The 24,463-nt window shown below is 38.2% G+C and overlaps 1 protein-coding gene across 1 annotated transcript; it reads left to right on the top strand.

The window, feature by feature from the left end:
• Positions 1-401: 401 nt before the first annotated feature.
• Positions 402-24,387, top strand: LOC113447284 (keratin, type II cytoskeletal cochleal). Its single transcript, XM_026717379.2, has 9 exons — positions 402-860; positions 2,953-3,164; positions 11,056-11,116; positions 12,897-12,992; positions 14,872-15,036; positions 15,806-15,931; positions 19,891-20,111; positions 21,158-21,192; positions 23,808-24,387. The coding sequence occupies exons 1-9, from the start codon at positions 501-503 to the stop codon at positions 23,984-23,986; spliced, it is 1,455 nt and encodes a 484-aa protein (XP_026573164.2). The 5' UTR covers positions 402-500; the 3' UTR covers positions 23,987-24,387.
• Positions 24,388-24,463: the final 76 nt, after the last annotated feature.

Consider the following 24,463-nt stretch of genomic DNA (forward strand, 5'->3'; position numbering starts at 1 on the left):
TCATTATTCTTGGTTCATCCTCCCCAGTCTCTCTCTCTCTCTCTCTCTCTCTCTTTAATATAAAGCAAGGCATTATCATAATTTCTCCTTGATCCCTGTGTATTTTCTTTGTATTTTCTTTACTCCCAGGGCAGGAATAAAAGACTGTAAGACCTTAACTTTATTTTGCTTGGGGCCATGGTGGACAATAGCTGATAAGAAAAGGGCAAGGTGTAAGGGAGTGGAGCCGATAGCGTTTCCCCAGCTGCCTTTCTTCTCCACTGAGCTCAACAGGTCTAAGGCAGTGGGCCGGCAGCCAGACACACCCAATTCTTCCAGGCAGTAAAATGATCCTTTCTCTGCCCCCAAGCCAAGCCCAGCTCTTTTCTAATAGATAAAAAGGAAAGGAAGTGCCAGACTGCAGGTTCAGAGGGACTTCTTCTGTTTAAGCTCCCCTGAATCTACACCTTTGCTGTTCTTCCTCTCCTCATCTGCAGCTGCCACCCCCTGCTCGAGCAACCATGGCGCAGCTGACTTCATTCAGTTCTCGTTCAGCAACTGCCCCTTCTAACTTTTCCCAGATCCGGATCAGCTCTGTTTCTTCATCGCGTGGAATCAGAGGGGGTGGAAGCTTTAAGAAGCCCGGTGGTTTTGGTAGCGCCAGTTTGTATAACCTGGGCTCCAGCAACAGGAGGATTACCCCGACCTACCCTATCTCACCTTCGCTTGGATATGGCGGTGGTATTCAAGAGGTCACTATTAATCAGAATCTCTTGTCCCCACTCAACCTGGAAATTGACCCCACCATCCAAAAGGTCCGCAAGGAGGAGAAGGAGCAGATCAAGGTCCTCAACAACAAATTTGCAACCTTCATTGACAAGGTGAGATATAAGCCTTTTTGTGATATCAAGAACTTTCTATAGGCCTTAGTCGTGGGTTGCAACTTTACTCATAATGTTGGGATGTTTCACTGTTTTTTTCAACAAAGCTAGGGATTTCTTCAGGCTAACTTCTTAAGCTGCATTCAAGGAGATGCTTGACTTTCACTCAGATAACCTGGATTTAAACTGTGATGGCTCAGTGACTCTATATTTACCAGGGCTGTTTTAACAGCATTATGGGCCTCGGGCAAAGCAGTGTACTGGGGCCTCTACAACAATTACTCACAAGGAGAAGTTGTGATAATGCCTTGCTTTGTATTAAAAAAGAGAGAGAGAGAGAGAGAGATTGGGAAGGATAAACCAAGAATAATGAGATCAAAAGGGAAGAAAAGCCAGTTGAATGGTGCAAATCCAGCATCTTTGATCAGGGTCTTCACTCAGATATGCTCTTTCTGAGGTTTTTTTTTTTTTTGTATAAAAGACACATTAAAAAGATCCAATAATCAAAAATCTCTCATGCTGTCAAGAATGGAGGCGGATATATTATACACACAGGGAAGAAAGGAGAGAGAGATCTCCAAGAGTTCAAAATTATTCAGGGGGTCATACACATGAGTGCACATATCTGAAATAATTAGTAACTATACTTGATATGTTCTGTAACATTTTTGCTTGGCTCTTCAGTGGCCAAAATGTCTTGTTTTTACATTTGTGCACCTGCTGTTGCAATGTATTTGAGTTAATGCAGTTCTTGACAAAGGGAGGGGGGGAAGTATAGATCTCTTCCCATGATGATTTTATGTCCATATATACCCTTGCTCACCTTTTAATCTCTTCTGCATTTTATCTGCTTGTTCCTGGGAGTAGCTATACTGAATTCTATGGGGTTGGCTTCTAAGTAATCATGCTTAGGAGCATATTGTCAGATATCTAGAGAAAGATATCCCATAAGTATTCATTATGGCATCTATATACTGTGATGCCATTTGTGGTACTTGCCCAATAGTTCTGGGTTGGGTTGGGTACTTAGCCAAAAAGCCAAAACTCTGAGCATACAAAATAATTGTCCACTTACAACCATTTATTAAGGTATCATTTGAAGTCACAATGACGTTAAAAAAAATGTTACTTATAATTGGTCCTCACACTTATGACCATTGCAGAAACCCAACAGTCATGTAACCAAAATCCAGGAGATTGACAACGGTAGCAATAAAAGGAGAATATTTGTAGCTCAGGGTTGAAATGGGGAGTCCTTAGCGTCTCTCTGAGCTTGGCGATGGGCACGTACAGCTGCAACATAACTATAGTCATGCTTGTCGTTTGCAACCTTCACAGGTGCTTCCCTCCAACAAGCAAAGTCAATGGGGGAAAGCTAGATTTGCTTAACAACTGCATGATTCACTTAACAACCGCAGTGATTCACTTACCAACTATGGCAAAACAGGTCATAAAATAGGGCATGGCTTACTTATTAACCCTTTTGCTTGGCAATGGAAATTCTAGTCCCAATTTGGGTTGTAAGTTAACGTGCCTCCTGAAATGTTATAGCCCCTATCAATGTAGCTGATTCATTGAAACGTTAGAGAACAGTGTGCGTGTTTGAATGGAACCTCTGTAAAACTGACCGAGAGGTTTCTTTGTTGGAAACCCAACAAGTCTGTAACCTCCCCCACCTCTTAAACTGATGAAGAGAAAATGCAGTAAAAGGCAATGCAAGCATTCCTAAAGCTCAGAAACTGTCAGCCATGCAAAAGCTAAATAAATACCAGAATTAAAAAAAAAAAAAAGCTTGCAAAACATGCAACTAGGCATGTGTTTCATGCTGGCTAAAAGGCTGGCTTTAGAACCAATCTGCTAAAACAAAGATTTATCCAGTGAGGGTTTCCCCCTCCCCTCCCCTTTGAAGCTTCCCTTCCTCCCTCCTTCTCTAGCTACTTAATATTGACAGATAATTCATTCTTTTACCCTCTTCTCTGTATCTGAGAGCTGGGGGCTATTCAAGCTAGTCGTTTCCTTCAGATTTTGTAGCATTTCACATTGTGCTGGAAAAACAGCTGTTCTTTAAAATGTGCTTGTGGGTATTTCTCAGGTCCGATTCCTTGAGCAGCAGAATAAAATGTTGGAGACCAAATGGAGCCTCTTGCAGCAGCAAAGGACCTCTCCTCGGAGCAACATTGCCCCCATCTTTGAGTCATACATTAACAACCTGCGGAGACAGCTAGACAGCTTGTACAATGACAAGGGGCGGCTGGAAGGAGAACTGAAGAACATGCAGGATCTTGTGGAGGATTTTAAGAACAAGTAATGTATTCATAACGGTTTTTGTGACATCTGGGAGGTTTCTGGTGCCTCTGTGCAAAGCATCCCAGGTTTTCCTTTAGGGGGAACAGTGTCTAGAAGAGGGTCTAAAAAGTGTGTGGCCTGTGTGTGTGTGTGTGTGTGTGTGTGAGGGAGAGAGAGAGAGAGAGAGAGAAGTTCATTGCAAATTCCAGTTGGCCCTATAGAGACTCATTCTCAAACAAAGGTGTGTTGAATTGCAAATAAGCAATATGAACTCATGGATGGTTGAAATAAGCCCCAGAGAGGTTAGTAGAGTTTATCTCAAGCATAATTGGGCTGAGATTATTCTCCTGCTATTTGAGATTTGGAAAACTCTACTGTCTGTCTGTCTTCCTATCTACAATAATTATCTATCCAATTTCTAAACTGCCCATCTCGCTCAAATAGAGGCTATTTTTGTTTCTTGGCGATCTGCATTTTTGCAACCTAGTTCTGGTAATTCTACTCTTGGAAGAAATGTCCATCTGGATTCAGTTCCAGGTGGGAAGAAAGACACTGGAAACACGGAGGTTGCTTGGAAAGATGGTATTCATGGTGGACAGCAGAGCCACATGATTTGAGGTCCTGGGCAAAAAAAGCACATGGGCGAGAGAGGGAGAGAGATTTATAACCTCTGTTGGTCTTTGAACTTGCTTCATGTTCCTGTGGCAAGAAATGCATCCTGATTGGTTGTCAGACTCTCATGGGGCCATGCAGGGGTAACTTTGTAGGTTGTCTTGATTCCCAGGCTTGGTTGAATCTTGCTGGGTAATGTAATCTTCCCAGATGCCATGTGATGAGATGGGTAGAGGGCCAATCCTGTCATGTCCTAAGGGCCATGTCTTAATCCCATCGCCCTGGAGCTGAAGGTCTTTTGTGTTGTAGATAAGATGTCTTTTGTCTTTTGGGGGCTATTAACAAAGCTGGGGGCCGCTTTCCAAAAGCATGTTTCTTCTTTTCTCATCCAGGAAGATATAATATTCTGCCTTTTTAGTATTTCCTAGAATATTTCATTCTTCTAGGAGAGGGATGGGTGCTAACTTTCTACACTACTTTGATCAGCCTCTCCCAACTTGCTGCCTTTAAGTTGTCATGGTATTGAGGAAGTCTGAGAGTTGTAGCCCCTCTAGGGATGGCATTTTTCATTGCATCCTGCCAACCTATTTAAGCCCCTTTATGACACCAAAGGGTAATTCCCAGGATTCTTTGTGAATGATAATTTTTTATTTGATCTTGGAAGAAATCTATACACAATTGAAATTTGGAGTCAGTGACATATTCTTTATTCTTCTATACTTGTATCAAAGGAATATTAATATTGTTCAGAGAAGGATGAGAAATGAGTGTTTGAATTGCTCTCATTATATTACTATTTCCTTGCAAATGGAATAGCCTTAATCTAACAAGATGTTTTTTTAATCATTGAAAGAAACAAGGTTGAACTGTTCACACAACACATCCTTTCCCTTGTGAATTGTCTAATCTTCTGTGCAAAATATATGAAGCAGATACAGAAAGGCAAGCCATTCTACTCCTGGCAGTGGCTGAAAAAAGGGGCCATATATTTATAATTGTTTTGCCTATAGACTGTTTTTAATCCAATCAAAGCAACAATGACTTCTAAACTTCAGGTACTAGATATTGAAGTTATGCATGATTCAAGAATTACTTGGAAACAACATGCCCAATCCCAGGACATCTTTGTTATTCATTTAAGCAGTTTGGTTGTGTTGATTCAATGTTGGTGAGAGACCACAAGGAAGGTAATTACTGTAGAATCTGCAGTACAGTCAACTTCAGAACCACTTGAAATGTAGCAGTTGCAAGGACCAAGAATATTAGCAATGTAGAATTATGTGAACCATGGATACAGAATAATATGCACTTCTTGGCTGCTTTCATCAACAGCTGGAAATAGCAGATGAAGAGAAATTAGGGGTCAATCACATAATGCCTAGGATCCAAACATAGGCCCTGTTAGTAAAATAAATAAAATGAAACACAAAATTTGAGAACATTAGGCCAACATTCCCATACATACAAGATTCAAGTAGTTTAAAGGGTTTCAGTCCAGAGAAATTTAGGTGAAGCATTTCTGCTTATTGAATTGTTACTGCTTAGGCTCAAACCCCTAGAAAGTTTCATGACATTAATGTTCATGGATTATGGATTCTTCCAACATTATGGATTCTACCTGCAATGGTGAAAGAAATGAATAACCAAAAGGATTAGTGTATAACTAATGAAGAACCAAAGAAATGAATAACCAAAAGGATTAATGTAGGGAATTTGGAAAAATTTGATCTGTTAAACTGGAAAGAGGATGGTAGGGATACAACATATGGAGTGGCATATACTACATCTATATTATAGCTGTATTATAGTTGCACATGACAGAAATGTTGGTTGTTAGGTTAAAATGTACTAGAATAGTTGTGGTTGAGTATGACGTGCACGTAGCCATTAAGATCTCCAGCTTGTTTAACCTACTAATTATGAACACTTAAGACTGGTTGTTTCTGGCCAAAATGGAATTTGTATGACACAGCCCTCTTTGAATAGTACCATTTGCTGATTTGTAGGGCAGGGGGGAATCTGATTTAAATCCTTCAGGAGACAATATTAAAACATTTCTGCCTGATGCTCACACATCTCCTAACAAGGGGCTTTCCAGCAAGTGTACAGGTAACTGTAATGGTTTAAAGATTCGCTTTCAAAAAAAATTCCTCAGGCATAGAGTTTCTGGAGGTGCAGAAATGTGGGTGTTGAACAATTTGTTTCATCTGCCTGAACTCTGCATGTGTACTTTATGGGCAGAGACAGAGAATGCTTTGTGTACCTTTGTACCACATATCCTTGATTTAATGGTGTGAACTTCCTGGAGCTGTTTTATGTCTGGTGTTCTGTAGTCTGGAATGGAAAATTGATAGAATCCAAAGGGGTTGTCATATACTTAAAGCACAGTATTAGCCTAGATAGCTGGTCATCCTCTTTTAGCTTATGCATTGTTTACAAATCTGATGCAGTCTTAAACCAAGATTGAATAAAGCAACAAATAAAGCCACTATTGCAAAGCAACCCTTATAATGAGAAGTATCCTTATAATTTGATCCATGACTATCCAAGTTATATTAATATACAAACATCCCACAGTAATTTTACTGCTGAAGTGTACCTTTATATGTAGCGATATTTTGCAATCCGGTTTGTGACATTAGCAGATAATTTATATTAAAGTCACATAAGCCTAGGAAAATATTTGTTTAAGGGAAAAACCAACCATCTTCATTCAGGCACAGTATGGAACAATTGGTTCAATAGATTCTTCATTGGTTCTACTTGGGCATAATTTTTATAATATAGGGGTTTTATTAAAGCTGCCCTGTGAAAGTGTTGATAGTGAGGCATTAAAACAGGCTTTAGAAAAGTCCCACTAATACTTAGAATATGAATGTAAGAATAAATATGGAGTGATGGTGGAGAGGGAGCCACTGTGTTCTCTAAGGGAGTGATGTATTCTTATAATTTGGCTCAACACAATATCTCATTATGTGATGACAACCTTAACTATCTCTACCCACAGTAACAGTAACACTGCATGTGCAAAATTTATTTGTAATATTCCATCACCTGCTAGTTTTATGTATGGTTGTTCCTTAAAATTAATAGTACCTGCAAATTATGTCAGGCAAATATTATTTACAAACTTTACCTTCAGTTCTGGGGAGTCTAATGTCTAATCTCATGACCATATTAGGGAGAAATCTAGGGAACTGAGAAGGAATTCCTTAAAAAACATTTCTTGATTTCTTTTACAAAGTATAAATGACAGCCTAATGGTTTGGCTGTGAAAAGTTTAAGATCGAAAGTTTAAGAGGGATTCCTGGTTTAAATGGAATCTCAGAAGGGCCCCCGGATCCCCTGGATTCCTTTGTGCTGCAGAAAAGACATAGTTGGATTGAATTTTATTGCTTAGTGAAGTTTACCACTCTTAAAAAATTGATGCTTTCAACCTGTTTGATGGCTCCATTATTTATGAGCTTTTTACTTAGCTTAGAAAATGTATATGCTGGTAGTTATCTTTAAAGTCAAATTCTTTTCTAAAGAATTCAGGGCAGGGTGCACAGCTCAAACACAAATCCTTGTTTTATCTTCTCAATGTTCCTGTGAGGTAGATTTCACTGAGAGCCACCCAAGGAATGACTTAACAAATTGTATGGACGATTAAAGATTTTGAATGAGATTTTTCTTAGTCTCATACTTCAACTATTGCGCAATAAGGCTGATATGGTAGACCTTGAATTTAGGACCTACTATCTTATCTGTGTTATTGAAGGGTATAGTAAATTATTGCCCTAACTCTTCCACGTTAGGAGCCATTTTAAGTGGAAGTATTATAAATCCCACCCATGAAGTTCCTGGATTAGCTTCTCATGCAATCAGTTCATACAAAGAACATGCCAGCAAGTGAAAGGCTGTTTTTCTTTCTTTCTCCTATCTCTTGACAAAGGACTTTTGAAAAAGGGAAGTGGAGAAAGGACGTATACTACTTTATCTGCTGATAGCTCAGCATTTTACCAAGAAGCACACCTGCTGTTATTCAGAAAGCTCCCATGGAGACAAAGGAACAAATGGCGCTGAACTTGTGTGAAAAGGCTCTTGCTGAATTTGTGTAAAAAGGCTCTTTGCTTCTTACAAATGTCCAAGAGAAACGGACTCCTCACCTATTTTCCCCCACCCAGCCGCACCTGTTTAAGAAATAGAAAGTTGGCACTCTAACTCCAATAAGAATGGAGAGCAAACAGAGCTGATAAAACGCCTGAGGGTGTGTCTCTGTGGAGGAAAAAAAGTCAATAACTTACTAATGTTTCCCAAAGGGCAGGCAAGTTACAATATGGAGAAAGACCTGGAGAAAGGGAGGAGCAGCCTGAGGATAGGCCTTAATTAGGCTTTCTATACAATGGAGGGGCACCGATTCCTTACATAACAGGAATAGTTCTGTGTGTGAGACACCAATTGTGCCATAAGCAGCTTTAAAAGGTCTTTGCTTTTATGGACTCCAGGAATTTATGAGAAGGTCTCTTAGAGAATATTCTCTGCATCTGCTTCAATTTACAATCCCCACATTTTTTTCCAGTGGGGAAGAGCCATGGCAATTGTTAAGTTTCAGGAGTTTCAGGTTCTTCCGGAAAGGAAGAAATTTACAGATTTGAGAGGTCATCACGCACAACAGGAGAGGGAGAAAAACGATTTTATGCAAAGCTCACCTTTCTTTGTTTGCCAATTTAGGTTTGTCAGTTCCAGCTGAAAACAACCCGGGAGATAATTTCTACCTTTTCCTCATTTAATATAGGCATGGGTAACGCTTGCCAGAATCCAGTCTGAGAAAAGATAGACAGGATTTTTTAAAAAGAAAAAATGCTAATGATGGATTGAGCTTTGTGTAATATAAGCATGCATGCATGAGCACACACGAAACCCTTCTTCCTCTTAGTAGAAGGAGTCAACAAGGAAATTGGAAATGAAATGAAGATAAGAGTATACAGTATATTGGGCAGGAGGAGAAAAAGGAACAAAGGGAGTTCAAGCTGTAACTATTCCCTATTGTGGAGGATCAGTTAGCTGAATCAATAAACCTGGAAAAGACCAGGTTGTAATTCTAAAAAGTCCATTTTTCTTATGAACTCCTTTTGCGACTTTGCAAAGCTTCCTAGCTTGGGCTTGAAATGGTTATTTACAGCATTTTACATTTGCAGAGGCTGGCACTCTCCCTACGATTATAACTTTTGATCAAGCTTGATTTACACATTTCCAAAAGGGAGAGCTGAAGAAGGCATATAGTACAATACACTGAAGTACAATTTATTTTAATATAGTAAGAACAAGTGATCCCTTGTGCGCTATTGCCCAGGAGAGAGAAAGGAGGGAGGGAGGAAGGGAGGGAGGGAGAGAGAGAGACTTGCTAAAATCCTTCTGTGAGCTGTAATTAGATGCTGAACTTTCATAGTGAAATGTTTTGTTTGTGTAATCTTCTCAATGAAATTGGTCCTTGGCAACTCTAGCTGCTACAACCAATGCCAGAGGCAAAAATACTATAAATTATTAATAAAGTAAGTAATACATCCATTAAAATAAAATTATAGAAAGTTGCCCTTAGTTTTATTGCCTTCTGGTGCACATAACTTCCCTTTTTTTTTAAATAGATAGATAGATAGATAGATAGATAGATAGATAGATAGATAGATAGATAGATAGATCTATCTATCTATCTATCTATCTTTGGTTGTTCGGGTTTTCTCCCGCGTAAGATTCGAAGTATCTAGGCAACATTTCGATGAAGTCTCATTCATCATCTTCAGGCTTGTGTCTTCAGCTCTGTGCTTCTCAGAGTGAATCACGTTGCCTAGATACTTCGAATCTTACGCAGGAGAAAACCCGAACAACCAAAGATCCACATACAAATATCCGCGAGAACCTCAGAATATATATATATATATATATTTAAACTGGCCAACTTCTTTTTTTGAAGGGCATTTGACAAGCAGAGACGGTGAAGTGAGAAGGGAAAGACATTCCTATAATTTTGCCTTTGCGCTTTGCTACAATATTGGTAAATGCAGTATTCTGCTGTCTGCCAGCTGCCTGCAATTTGGCAGTTCACTGGCTCAAGGTTGACTCAGCTTTCCATCCTTCTGAGGTTGGTAAAATGATAATCCAGACTTTGGTGGGCAATCTGCTGACTGTGTAAACCACATAGAGAGGGCTGTAAAGCACTGTGAAGCAGTATATAAGTTTAAGTGCTATTGCTATTGAAACGGAGGCCTCTTCCTATCTCCAAGGCTGTTTTAAGTGTCAACCATGATAACTGTGTTAACCATGGTTATGCTCTTGGCTGTTGTAGGCCAAAATATATTTCAATGGAGGATAATTGGTCAGAATTAACAATAGACATGTGTCCATTTTTTGTGTTTTTAGTAGGTGATTTCTCATTTATTTTTGTTTGTTTGTTTGAAAACTGATGGACAAGGAATCAGAGTTATTGCCAGCCACACCCTGATTTCTGCCATTTCTTTTAAACTTACCTCAACAGAGTAGAGAATATAATTTTCATAAAGGAAGAATTTTCAAGGCTATTTATTTGTTCGGTATTCTTTCTGCATTCCAAAGTCTGTCTGGCTTTCAAGGATGCAGCCTTCTGTATTCTCTTTTCCAAATGCACAAATAGTTTTCAGAAACTAGATACTGTCATTTAAAGCATTCCTTTGAGAATGAAAATTCCAAGTATCTATTCATATCCTGTTTGATAAGTTTATTTTATGCCTATTTTGTACAAGCTGGCAAATATTCAATAGGCCAGTAGGTTTTAATTACCTTAGTAGCCAATATCTACTAGATCATGAACTATTGGAACTGAAAACAGCATATCAATATATTTTATTGGCAGTGCAGTACTATTGGGAAAGATGGGAGCATACATATTGATAGTTCCACGGTTAGTCTCTCTACTGCCTGAGTTCCAGACATCCCTTGTCTGGAAGGGATGCTAAGCTACATGACTCAAGCTTTAGTATAAAGCAACTTGCTTTGTGGTAATCATATATATTTGGGAATAAATCCCCTTTGGTACAACACAATTTAATCTTACAATAAGCAGGACATATGTAAGCTTATTGTTCTAGATTTGAATGTCCATACTCACAATTTGACTTCCCAAACTAACAGGAAGAATTCTGTTAAAAGATAGATTTTCATTTTCTAAAATAGCAGGGTGAGGGGAAGAAACTTCATTAGTTTTAAAAGGAGGGACACTCCAAATTTTCCCTTTCTGTGATGAGCCTATTTAAAACATCTGTCTCTTCCACATTCATCATAGGTATGAAGATGAAATCAACAAGCGCACCACTGCAGAAAATGATTTTGTCGTGCTCAAGAAAGTAAGAGTCTATTAACCTAAATTTGCATGTTGTGCTATAGATGGCAGGATTTCGGATGTGAGAGGATTGTACTACCGTAGTACAATTTCTGTAACATTATATACATGATGACCCTAGAAACAATATCTTTAAACAATTGGAATAGATCAAAGTAGAAATTTAAGTCTACTTATTAAATGTATTAGCACTACATAGGGATGTAAAATTTTATTTTAGTGATGATGTCTAAATGTCAAATGTCTTCAAAATGTAATATTAATTATGGAAATGTAAAGTTTTGGGTGGCATCTGTTCTTGTCCATACACAGAAAAAACAATGGCATAACCATAAACTACCAATGGGGAAAGGACAATCTATTTATTTTCAAAGAAAAGAGAAAACTATATTTAAACTACATTTAAAAATAAAGTATTATGGGAAAGAGTTACAGATTTTTTTAATGTCAGGTTTTTATTTCTGTGCAGGGATTATTTTCTCATGGGAAATATTAACTGGTACAACTTGTCATCATCATTATAAAGTGGATATTCCATATAGATGCTCCAAAATGAATAAAAGCAGAATTTAATAAACATTCTGAAAGAAAAATCCTTGCAAACATTAACTCAACTTTTTATGAAGCATGTGAATGATAGGGAAAGTTTAAAAAAAATGCATTTTAAGGTCACTTAAACACACTGTTGCAATTACCAAATTCCTCAGAAGTATACCTCTTTTTTTTTGCAAATCGGTTTCGTTCGTTCATTCATTCATTCATTCATTCATTCATTCATTCATTCATTCATTCATTCATCGGTTGGATAGTCCCAATGCAAGAATTACATTGGGGTATAATAAATGTAACACCTAGCCCTCCTATTATATTGTTACAGCACTAAAAGCAGGGTTTTATATTATGCAGGCAGGTGTTTTTCTTCTTTGTATACAAAGCAAACAGATGAGAAGGAAGTGGAAAAGGATAAAGGATACACAGCAAGGATAGGTGACCTACCCAAGGTCAACTAAGTCATCATCATGGAGAAGAAATTTAGGGACAGACTACCTGTTATCTGAAATGGAATACTTGCAGCTACCTTCTTCCCCTTCAATAGTTTATTACAGGAAAAGAAAACTTATTCCCAAGCTTGACAAAAATGACTGTGCCATAGGAGGAGAAGACAAGTGTAATTGCATTTAAACCTAGAAAAGGAAAAGATAAACTTCCCACATGCATGGGACTCAATTATAATTGTGCCTTTAAATAATACTGTTTAAAAAGCCACAGTAGCCCGCTGCATATTTAGTATCATGTAGTCCCTGCGGATTTTACTCTGCTGGTCATTGCTGATTATAGAGGGCAGTATCTATCTCTGATTCTAGGGCCATTGAGCCAGTTATGTCTGTCATGTGGTCAGCAAGATGTCACAGAGTGTTGTTACCTTCTCACCATAGTGGTACCCATTTATCTACTCGCATTTGCATGCTTTCGAACTGCTAAGTCGGCAGGAGCTGGGACAAGTAACGGGAGTTCATCCTGTCACACAATGTCCGGGTCTCAACTCTCAAGGCCGGGCGATTGGTTTCCAGCCAACAAGCTCAGTGTCTTAATCACTGAGCCATCGCACTGCAAAAACTATTTCATTTTAGGGTAGGGATAAGGATGATTAAATCTAGCAATAAAGAGATGAGATTCTCCATTAGACTTTTTTTTTTTTTTGCCCATGGTAGCAATCTTGTCCTTTCCTTCTTCTCCATTTCTCAAAAACCATAAGTTGCTTTTCTTCTAATGGTTTCTTTTAGGATGTTGATGCTTCCTACATGAATAAGGTGGAGCTGGAAGCCAAAGTGGATGCGCTGACAGAAGAAATAAATTTCCTGAGAGCACTTCATGAAGCGGTAAGTAAACTTTAGTGTCATTTTTCACACTCTGGTACCGTTCATATATGCTGATTGACAACTACCAGTCAACAAAATGTGCTGTATATCTGGAAGATACAAGGCTAAGGAAGAATGTTTGTGCTATTACTGTCTTTAGCTCATGCACTGACCTCCTTACAGAAGACAAATTCAGTGATCCTTGTAAAGAATTTATATAAATATTTATAGATGACCTGTTAGTTTGATATTCTCAAAAGTTGAAAAAGTTGGCATGGGAGGAGAGATTGAGCAAAGGAGTTGTTTTATGAAGGGAGAGGAAGAATTAACAGAAATAAAGATTATTCATTAAAAGAAAAGATATAACTTAGCAAATAATAACAATAAACATTCTGTGATGACAGTATTCAGCTTTAGCATCTCACATTGCACTGTCAGTATCTAAAAAGGAAACGTAAAAAAGAGGAAAATTCTCTCAGAAATGTATTCAAAGAAAACTAAGAGAGGTCATTTTCTTCTAGCAGTAATTTAAATATGCAGATGTAACAATTGTAATCAAAGAAAACTAATTATGGTTCTCCATTACATTTGGGCCTAGAGAAGTATGATCTTCTCCATTGTTAAATGTTGCCAAACATGTATTATCATCAATATTGATCCCAAATTATTTGATCCCTAATATAATCATTGTGCAGGTAGGTAAATTGATTTGCTGAATTTTTCATTGGAAATTTCTTTTCTCACTACTGAAGAAATTAGATTCAAACAGAATTCCAGTCTGCCCAGAATCCTATTTTTAACTGAGTTGATATTACTTTGTAAGTCAAAATGTAGTTTGTTTAGTTTTCACATTTTTTTATCTTTTAAATTTATTGGCTGCCAGCCTCCAATGGATTAGTATAATGTGTGGCCAAGACATTGTAACTTATTCAACAAACCACGATTAAGCAAATATTAGTCTAGTGCAATGTGCAAAGTACACTTACAGCAATCTTTTGGTTAGATTTAACTCCATCCTTTGACTGAGTAGGTTGCATCTTTTAAACTAAAATGTGATTTTCAAGGAGAACTTTGCTTAAGCAAGAATTGGTTCTATATTCCCAAATTCCATTAAAAAATCCAGTTTCCCTATATAAGGTATCTCAAAAATTAAATTCAAGGTTGACATGACATTGAATACAAAACTGTTTAAAATTACAAGCATTGAAATTCTATTGATGTAATAATCTATTTACTTTGTATTGTTCTGACTCCCTTTTCTTTATAGTCTCTAGGCTATTTGTCAACCCTGTCACAATTTAATGTGCAAATGGCTCTGTAGTGGAAACCTGAAACCTTTGCTAAACATATCAAGTTGCTTGTCTCATGTGATTCTTTGTGCAGTAGATGTATATCAAGGGAGTTTTACAAACCTGGGTATTTTATTGAGTTAATATTGTTTTTCTGCATGCGTATGGCATAATGAGCTGAGCTAGGAATTGGTCAACTTGCATGAACAGGAGAAAGTTGCTGCCACTTGTTCATTGGTGCTATTGCCAGATCTTAATTGGAATATTTGTTCTCATTATTTTTTTTGTTTAACAGAACCCATGAAGGGGAAAAAAACCACCACATGTCTTCCGCATATAGCCATGGCTTATGCTTATAATTCATTGTACATGTACATTGTACATAATACAAAATACATGTAATTCAATTAATACTAAGCCTAATCCCATGAAAAATTGCCCGTATTAGTTATCATACATTGAACATTTAATTGTAGCAGGAAGCTTGGCTTCAAAGGCTACCTCATTCCTCTCTTTAGACTTCAACAGTTGTGTTGCTATACATCCTCACCAGAACAGCACAGGAAGGGTAACGTGCAACTAATGTCTGGTTGTTGTTTTTTTCCTGTCAGGAACTGGCTGAATTGCAGAACCAGGTCTCTGATACATCTGTTATCCTTCAAATGGACAACAATCGGAACCTGGACTTGGACAGCATCATTGCTGAGGTCAAAGCTCAGTATGAGGAGATTGCTAACAAGAGCAGGATGGAGGCAGAAAGCTGGTACCAAAGCAAGGTGAGCAATGGCAGAAAAGATGGATTTAAAAGGGAACCCACTGTGTGATATCCAGTAGATTATTTATAATGGCTTAATGCTGCATTATAGTTTTCAAATACATTGCAGATGTTTAAGAAAGCCCCTTCCAGGTATTGACTTTGTTGGATAGCTGCTGCAAATGAATCTCAAATTTAATTAATATGGACACTTTTTATTGCCTTCATAACATATTTGGGACATCGAGCTCCAACATTGTTAATATTTGAGTAGAAGCTGTAATGATATCACCATCAGTTAGCCTTTTCCTTCGTTATGACTGTTCATTTTGAAATGCCCATTGGATGAATTGTTCAGGAAATTTCTCAAATAAGCAATCAGACAAATGTGTATGTAACATTGGACATATTTGATGGAGATTGATGTTGTTTGTGGCTATACCTTCTGAACTTTTCCTAGTTTTCCACAAACTGTCTTAACAGCCATTTATCTTCTTTCAGCTCCCTCTCTCTCCTTACCTTTTCCCCCAGTTCGCACATGCATACTCCCATTCACCTGAAGAAATTTACATGGGCATTTTGTCCTTGTCCTTCTAGCCTTAGAAAGGGGTCAGTTGCTACTTGGAGCAAATATTTATTTTGTCTTTACACAGAAAACAATTCTGAAACTTGAACTTTATGTAGAGTTCCAGGATGTGGTAGGGAACTGAGCCTAGGCAGGAAGGGAAGACTAGCAACCTCCCTTTATATTTTCAACAGCATATTTTTTTTTCATCTTTTATTGATTTTAGTTTGAGGTCTTGCAAGCCACTGCTGGGAAGCATGGAGATGACCTGCGGAACACAAAGAATGAGATTGCAGAGATTAACCGTACAATACAGAGGCTGCAAGCTGAGATTGACAATGTGAAAAACCAGGTGAGTTAAGAGAAAGAAATACTAGTTCTCTCACTGCTAAAACTACACTGAGTACCAAGGAGTAAGAGTATGGTATAATGTCCATGCACAGCCCCAATAACCCAACTCGCCATCCCACTTATGAATCCTCATAGGAAATAGATCACAGCTGGAACTATACTGTTGGACTTACAGTTTCTTTTTGAATCAGGATATATCTACTTGTTACTATAAAGAACTGCAAGAAAAAGCAGGTTGAGATTCTAACTTTGGAGTCAAAGTTCTTTTGGTAAAAAGCAAAAATAATAGATTATGGAGAAATTGGAGCCCTTTGTAGCTGCTGAAATGTAAAAAAAAAAAAGGCAGGGGGAGATCTGGCTACAGATCTGTCTCCTCCATTTTCGCCCTCACCTACCTAAGTGTTGAATAAATGATATTCCAAACCACAACCTCTTTTTTTTTCCTGCTTGGGCAGCTTTACCGGTTCATTGAATAAATCATATATATGTTGTTTTAAAGAATCAATTTTCTCACTGCAAGGATTGGATATTTCATGATAAATGAAGTGGACTGTTTGCACAAAAGTAAGAGATAAGCCATTGTCTGTACATAATGAGTGTTTGGCTTTAGGACAGACAGACTTCAGCAAACATTCAAAGGGAAGCAATGCAAACACAGTGGCCCATGGGGATTCACTTCTAAATGATGAATGGGAGGTCTGAAGTTCAGATGCTTAGCATTACTCTTCTTCTACACCCTTACAATAGAGGGAGTGGAGCACAAGGAGTGGAGCACCTAAATACTTCCTGCATAGCAAATGGATAGTACTTTCATGTCATATCAACAATGATTGTGATTGGGCAAGTGATTGTGGCATGTATGGTGGGCAAAGATAATTAGAGGCTAAAGCGCATAAAGAATGGTTGCTGGAATTGGGTATGTCTGGTTTAATGAAAAGAAGGATTAGGGGGTGACATGATAGCAGAGTTCCAAAGCAGAGTTCAGGGGCTGCCACAAAGAAGAGGGAGTCAAGCTATTCTCCAAAGAACCTGAGAGCAGGACAAGAAGCAGTAGGTGGAAACTAAACAAGGAGAGAAGCAACTTAAGAGAAGACAATCTAAGAGAAGCAACCTAAGAGAGAAGCAACTTGCCTCCAGAAGTCGTAAATGCTCCAACACTGGAAGGTTTGAAGAAGAGATTGGACAACCATTTGTCTGAAATGGTATAGGGTTTCCTGCCTAAGTAGGGGGATAGACTAGAAGACCTCCAAGGTCTCTTCCAACTCTGTTACTCTATTCTATTCTGTTCTAAGATTTCTCTCTCCTTCTTCCTTTGAGACGGGGCATTGCTGTTTTCTGACCCTAGCTACATATGAAGACAGTTTACCTTTCACCCTGTCAATGCCAGGGCAGATGATGATAAACTGCTGACCATGAAGATTTGCACAGATCATTTTGGAAGCCCTCCTGCTCCCAGATGCCCCCCCCCTTTTTTTTTTTGGCATGGAGAGGAGAATGCCTCCCTATGTGTCTTGTTCTCAGGCTAAGGAACATGTTCCGTTGTGAACATGCATTTGACACAGACGTTGGATTAATATTGATTCTCATATTGATTTTGATGCTGTGGGTCTCATTTCTTGAACTCCCGTCTAAATTATTGTGGCTGACTGTAGTAATAGTTCTCCAGGATTGCCAAGCAAAAGCATTTCTTGATTTACCGACTAGAGGTGCCACGAATTGGGTCTGCTCTGGGAGTGGGGAAGAGACAGAAAAAGTTGTGTGGCCATTTAGCTGTGGGCTCTTCTCCCCTAATATATCAAATCAAAAGTATGCTGCTAGTGACGTTTGGGAATAGGTTTAAATAAAAGATAAAGCTTTTGCTTCCTCTCTAAAGAGTTCTAGATGACTGAATTATAACTGCTAGCACAAGTTCCTTGTTTTCCAAAGTCAGATTTTTGGTTCATTTAGCGTAAACTATTTTTGCCCTGCCAGGGGCTTTCTTGATCTTCAATAGGTAGTTTTCCAAATGTTCCAACTTGACCTCTTTGTACTTGTTGAACTACTTTCAGTATACAATGCTGGCAGTGTACTGACACTTGCTGCTGACCTATGGTCTCTTCCAGTGGTGGGATTCAAATTTTTTTTACTATCGGTTCTGTGGGCATGGGTTGGTGGGCGGGGCAGGGGAAGGAGACTGTAAAATCTCCAGTCAGAGGTGGCTTCTCTGAACTACTCAAAATTTCGGCTACCGGTTCTCCAGAACTGGTCAGAACCAGCTGAATACCACCTCTGGTCTCTTCCCTTTCCCACCTCTTAAAGGCATAGTGCTATTTGATGGACTTTGACCTAGAGGGCAGTGTATCACTGTACAATATCGGTTCAATGATTGCACTGACTTCTAAAGAGAAGTTAATGCCTTGCTGTTCTATGGGAAGAATGTGATTGCCCTACCAGAAAAATTAGGAGATAGAATCACTACTTCCCACCTGTTCTCCCCTTCTTTTTGCAGAAAAGTTTATATTTTCTTGTGTGAGTACACTGAGAACCAAGATTCGTCACCAATAGTGGGAAGAGACATAGTCCGTTTGATGGCTTTAGCATACGATCACACCATTCTCAAGATATTCTCATTAGCTACTTTGAGACACCCTCTTGGTCATTTTAAAGAGTATAATTGCAAACGAAGCAAGAAGAGTGGACAGGAAGAGGGTGGCATATGAATTTAATAAGTAAATAAAAATAATAAATAAGAGACCTATAAACATAACCAATACAAGGTTCTCTAGCTTTTATTCACTAGAGCTATTTGATGCAGGATGCTCATTCTTTTTTTTTTGCCATGACTTTATTAAGTTTCATTATAAAATAAAAATACAGGAAAAACAAAAGTTAGAGAACTAAGAGAAAGAAAGAGACGAGTGCAGGTAGAAAAAAGTAGTGACTTTCAACTTTTTCAGTGCAGTAAAATGACAAAAAAAGTCTCAACATTTGCTTTACATTTCAAAACGTTTCAAGCTATTTATAAAATAACAAAAGCATTCCAATCATCGAAACCTAGAATCAAAGTGTCATTCCCCTCCACCCCTCACTTTCGAGCAAAAAGTCCAGAAATAGAGAAGAAACAAAGTAGAAATAACGGAAACAAAACTGGCTAAGTTCTTCTCTTTAATTAAAACAGTCAGTTTCACCGTGATATTAACTCCACCCCCTTTACACTTTACCATCTACTCTTCCATTGCAGGAATTAGTGTGTCTTTCCATCTTTGCTCTTGTCAACAAATATTCCAAGTTCTTTATCCATTAAACCTAAAAGGAGAGTTTCTAGTTTCAGTTTTAGATAATTTTAAGAATTTTCTGAATTATAAAAATACCCATTTTGCAGTTGCATTTCCAACATACGTTTGAAATGTCTTTATACATTTTTGGCAATTTCTCAGGCATCAAATACACAGGTTGCTCATTCTTGTGATGCAATCCAACTACTGTATAAGAGCTAATTCTTCCACGGTTAGAAAAATAGGGTAGATGAAAACAGGGAGGCCTAAACAATCCATTATGTAGGATAAGCAGAAGGAAAAGGTGCAAGCAGGACTAAATATTGAATCTATAAAGAAGGCTTGAAACCCTCTAGTTGCTGAAGTGCTTTCTTTACGGCTGGTAACTTTGCAATAAAAATTGCTCACCACAAATCCCTGGATTCTTGTAAACTGACCTAACAGGTTCAGTCTTGCCTTGGCAGCTGAAGCCAACATTAGATTTGTTCATTTATTTTCTGGTCACAGTTAGGGATTGGTTCTGGATATATTTCATGTAAAAAAAGTAGCACAAGAAAAAGAAAAGACAAAGGATGAATAGACTTCCCCATACAATACTCACTTCAGTTATGGCTTTGGAGCACTTTGTTTTCTCCTCCTCCCAGGTGGATGAAATGAAAAAAACAGAACTTCTGAGTAATTCTGTCCTCTTGGTTGATCTCTCCAGCGTGCCAAGCTTGAAGCTGCCATTGCTGAAGCAGAGGAACGCGGTACGCTGGCTGTGAAAGATGCCAAGGTGAAACTAGAGGAACTGGAACTGGCCCTTAACAAAGCCAAGCAAGAGATGGCCCACCATCTACGTGAATATCACGAGCTGATGAATGTCAAGCTGGCTCTGGATATTGAGATTGCTACTTACAGAAAGCTGCTGGAAGGGGAGGAGAGCAGGTAGGTGGCTGGAAGTAATATTCCGATCATTGCAGCGAGCGATTGCCTCTTCTAATAAGACATCTGCTATAACATAAACAGCTAAAGCCAAGAAGGCATATAGTTTTTTAAAAATGGTTGTTTTAAGAAATATTTATTTATTTATGTTTTTGTTTGTTTGCTTATTTATTTATTTATAAAATTTATTGACCAATCATCTTACCACAGGGTAACTCTGGGTAGGTTGCAATCATATGTATATGTATGTGTATTGTATGTGTGTGTGTGTATGTGTGTGTGCATACATGTGTGGGTGTGGGTGGGTGTGTATGCAAATATATGTAGGTAGGTTGCAATCATATGTATATGTATGTGTATTGTATGTGTGTGTGTGTGTGTGTGTGTGCGTATGTGTGTGTGCATACATGTGTGTGTGTGTGTATGCAAATATATGTATGTATTATATGTATGTGTGTGTATAAATAGTCATAGAATGGATCCCACTTAATAAAAGGCATCCTAAAACAAGATGGATTGATGACACCAGCAACTATTGTAGGCCCAGTTGGCAAAAGAAAGCTCAGGATCATATAGGTTGGAAACATGCAGAAGAGGCCTTTGTCCTGCAGTGGGTAGACAGTGGCTAAAATGATGATGATGATGATGACACATAAATAAGTTAATACCAAATTCCAAAGTCCGCTATGTATATGTATCCAATAGGTATATTTAATCCAGTGTTAACTTTCATTAATCGAACCTCCTAGGTGAAATGGTTGGGATTAAGTGAATCATGAAGGAGACCTATGCTTTGTCCTTTTAAGTTTATCTTATTGTGTTGTTGCCAATTAACAACAATAAAGGAGTTATTGGGGGAGAATCATCTTCTGGATTATTAATCCTACCCAACACAGTATTTCTCATCTTCTTCCTAAGGCCAATAACATGCATTAATTAAAACTGGCAAGAGTCAGTTGTCTCCTCTGAATATTTTATATTAATAATGTTAAAATGAATGTTTTCTTTTTAAAAAAAAATTGCTTGTGTGCTTATTTCTCACATAATAGGTTATCTGGAGAAGGAGCTGGTTCTGTAAGCATGAGTAAGTTTGCTTCTTATTTCTTGACTTCCTGTCAGTATATATTATATCCCAGGAACCATAGAGCACGGAAATCATATCTTACTGGAGCAGTTTATAATTTTCTTCAAGACGAAAGTTTCCCCTAGGTCTAAGAGTGTATATACAGGCATTCCTCACTTAGCGATTGCCTTGTTTAGTGAACAAAGTTCGACATTCAAAAATCCCCTTAGTGACCAATCCTCACATTTATGAACTTTGCAGTGTCTTTCTGCATTTATTTTCACTTATTTAGTTGATACCAAATCGTCCTCAGACAGAAAGAACCCCATTTCAGGTGAAGGAAGTACAGTAGCAAGAAGTGAAGCAAAAATTATAAGCATAGTCATGGGCAAGTCATTTTCACTTAGTGACTACCTTGCTTAATAACCAGGTTGCTGATCCTAATTGCTATTGCTAAACGACTAGCTGTACTTATAGTTGCATTCCAGAAAGTAGGAGACATAGCTAGGAAAAGCATTTTGACAATTAAAATAAGTATAGAGGTTATTTATTTATCAAATTTATTTATTTATTTTCCCCCTATCCTACTATGAGGTAATAAAAAGGAAGAAAATGAAAACAGTGTAAACAGAATAGGAGTAAAATAACAGAACTATGCAGGTAGTCCTCAATTTACGAGCACAATTGAGCCCCAAATTTATGTTACTAAGCAAGACATTTGTGAAGTGAGTTTTGCTCCATTTTAGGACCTTTCTTGCCACATTTATTAAGTGAATCACTGCAGTTGTTAAGTTACTAGTAGAAGAGTTGTTAGGTGAATTGGCTGTCCCCATGGACTTTGCTTGTCAGAAGGTCGCAAAAGGTGATCACATGATCCCAGGACATTGCAACCGTCATAAGTATGAGCCAGTTGCCAACTGTCTGAATTTTGATCACGTGACCATGGGGATGCCGCAGTGGTCATAAGTGTGAAAAATGATCAAAAGTCAGTTTTTTTCAGTGACGTTGTAAGCTGAGTACTACCTGTAAAATAAAAAATGAGAAAGGAATACAGCAAGAAAACATTAATCTGATAACCAAACAATGGATGGGTGGAGAGCATGAAGCAAGGAGGGAGGGAAAATGGAGTCTGCCATCAATCCGGCAGCCACCCCTGATGTGGAAATCCCCCATTTGGCCCCCAGGCCAACTGGCAAAGCCAAGTCTTCAGGCTCTTGTGGAAGGTTAGAAGGGTGGAGAATTCTACAATAGGTATGCCTTTAATGATTTCATCTTCTATCATGTTAAATATCACAATCTGATAAACTGGAGCAATTTCTTGCGGGCCATACTCAAAATATACGTTTCTTCACTTTAGTGTTTAGATAGAAAGAACAAGCTATGGCTTTTGTGTATTCAGGATACAGAAGTAAAGGATAATATGCAAGATGTTGTCTTCTATTTTCCTGAGGGATATTTTCTCTCAGTCAGGGAGGGATTCAGAGACTGAATTTTGTCTTTCATACCATAAGCTTTCTTATGAAAGGTAGACTGAAGAATATGTATTTATAGGTTTTTTTTAACCTAGTCCTACTATTAGTGTCCTGGATTCATAACAATAGTCGCATAAACAAAATAAGCATAAAGAATATGCTTAATTCTCAGTTAATTCACATTGCCAGCTAATCTTGATCAGTTGAAGAAATGGGATGGAAGCAGAGAAATGAAATTTAACAAGAGTCAAAAGCCCAGGACAGGATGCTAGAAATCTGGCTCACTATTAAAAATGTACTTGTAAAATGTATTTAGAATGATCAGAAAAGGAATCTGACACAGCAGTGCAATGTCACTGCAAAGAAGGCAATTGTGCATTTTAGTCATATCAACAGTAGTATAACTTCCAAATCAGGGGAAATAGTAATTCTACATTGGTCGGATCAACTTTGAATACTGTCCTGGGCACTACACTTTAATAAGGATTTAGTAAAGGTCAATGATCATAATCAGGTGATGAAAACTAAGTTGTATGAAGATATATTGAAGGAACCAAACCTTAAGAAGAGACAGCTGGGGATGGGATATGGTAGCCATTTGAAAATATTTAAATCAATGCGAAGAAAGCCAAGAACTGCTCCCTCTTATTTCAGAAGAGAGGACATAGAATAGTGAAAATCAGTTACAGGAATGTGTATTCTGAATGAATATTGGCAGCAGCCATCTTTATAACCTGAGGAAATACCTATTCGGTTATTTTTGGTTTTGAAACTAATGGTGCACAATCAGTTTCAATAAAAAAGAAAGGGTTTCTTTGGTTGGCTTATCCTGGCTGATGGTCAGTCAGACAGGATGGTCAATCGGAGATCCCGGAATCAATGTAGTTTCACCACACTGCCATGTTGCAAGTCAGCCCACTCTATATGAGGTCTCTGAGGACAAGGGAAGCCAAAAGAATGGGAGAGCAAGAGTAACTGGGTCAAAATACCCTTTCATACACATGAAATTCTAAATTAAGTGACCTCTGCTGAGATATAGTTAATGTGTCGTCCGCTCCCTTCAAGAACCAATGCCTTGCTGTTGTTGGCAGAATATTTGTAAGAATATTCCAAGGTGCCTCACTGTTTCTGTTAAACATGACATGCTTTTTTTGTATACTGCAGCTCTGGTCAGCTCCGGTGGTGGTGGTGGTGGTACATACAGCAGCGGAAGTGGTCTTGGCTTTGGTCTGGGAAGTGGAATGGGCAGTGGAGCTATTGGTTTTACCTCTGGAGCTGGCTCAAGCAGCCTGAAATCGACATACAGTATGACAAGCACATCCAGGAGAAGCATCAGAAATTGAAATAAGCAAAGAAAGAATCATCACTGAATAAAAGAAATGTCCCTTCCTTTCCTTGCAACAGAGAAGAAAATATGGGCTTGGGAAAAAGGGTTGTTTTTCCTATGCATCCCAAAATGGCCACAACATCTAGCAGTGATGATACAAATCTATAAATTCATGAGCTCCCCTCTACTTACTTCAAACATCCTTAATACTCTTCTTGTCCCAGTTCAGACCAAGGAGAACTTCGCTGTCGATTTGACTGACAGCAGAGTAAACCTTGGTCTGAAGTGTCTAAAAGTAACCACATGCTCTGGCTTTGATGTAAAAATGTGCTGCATTTTCCTACCTTTTGTATTGGGAGTGGTGAAGAAGTTAAAGTCATACTAATAAAGTTGAGGCTACCTTTCTTTTCTCCTAAATGGTGTGGGTTTTTTTGGAAGGTGATTCTTTTAATTTTTCTTCTATATACACTGGATAAAGAAGAATGGATATGGT

The sequence above is a fragment of the Pseudonaja textilis genome, chromosome 2 (genome assembly GCF_049901715.1).
Source record: "Pseudonaja textilis isolate UNSWEBS1 chromosome 2, rPseTex1.2, whole genome shotgun sequence".
NCBI lineage: Eukaryota > Metazoa > Chordata > Lepidosauria > Squamata > Elapidae > Pseudonaja > Pseudonaja textilis.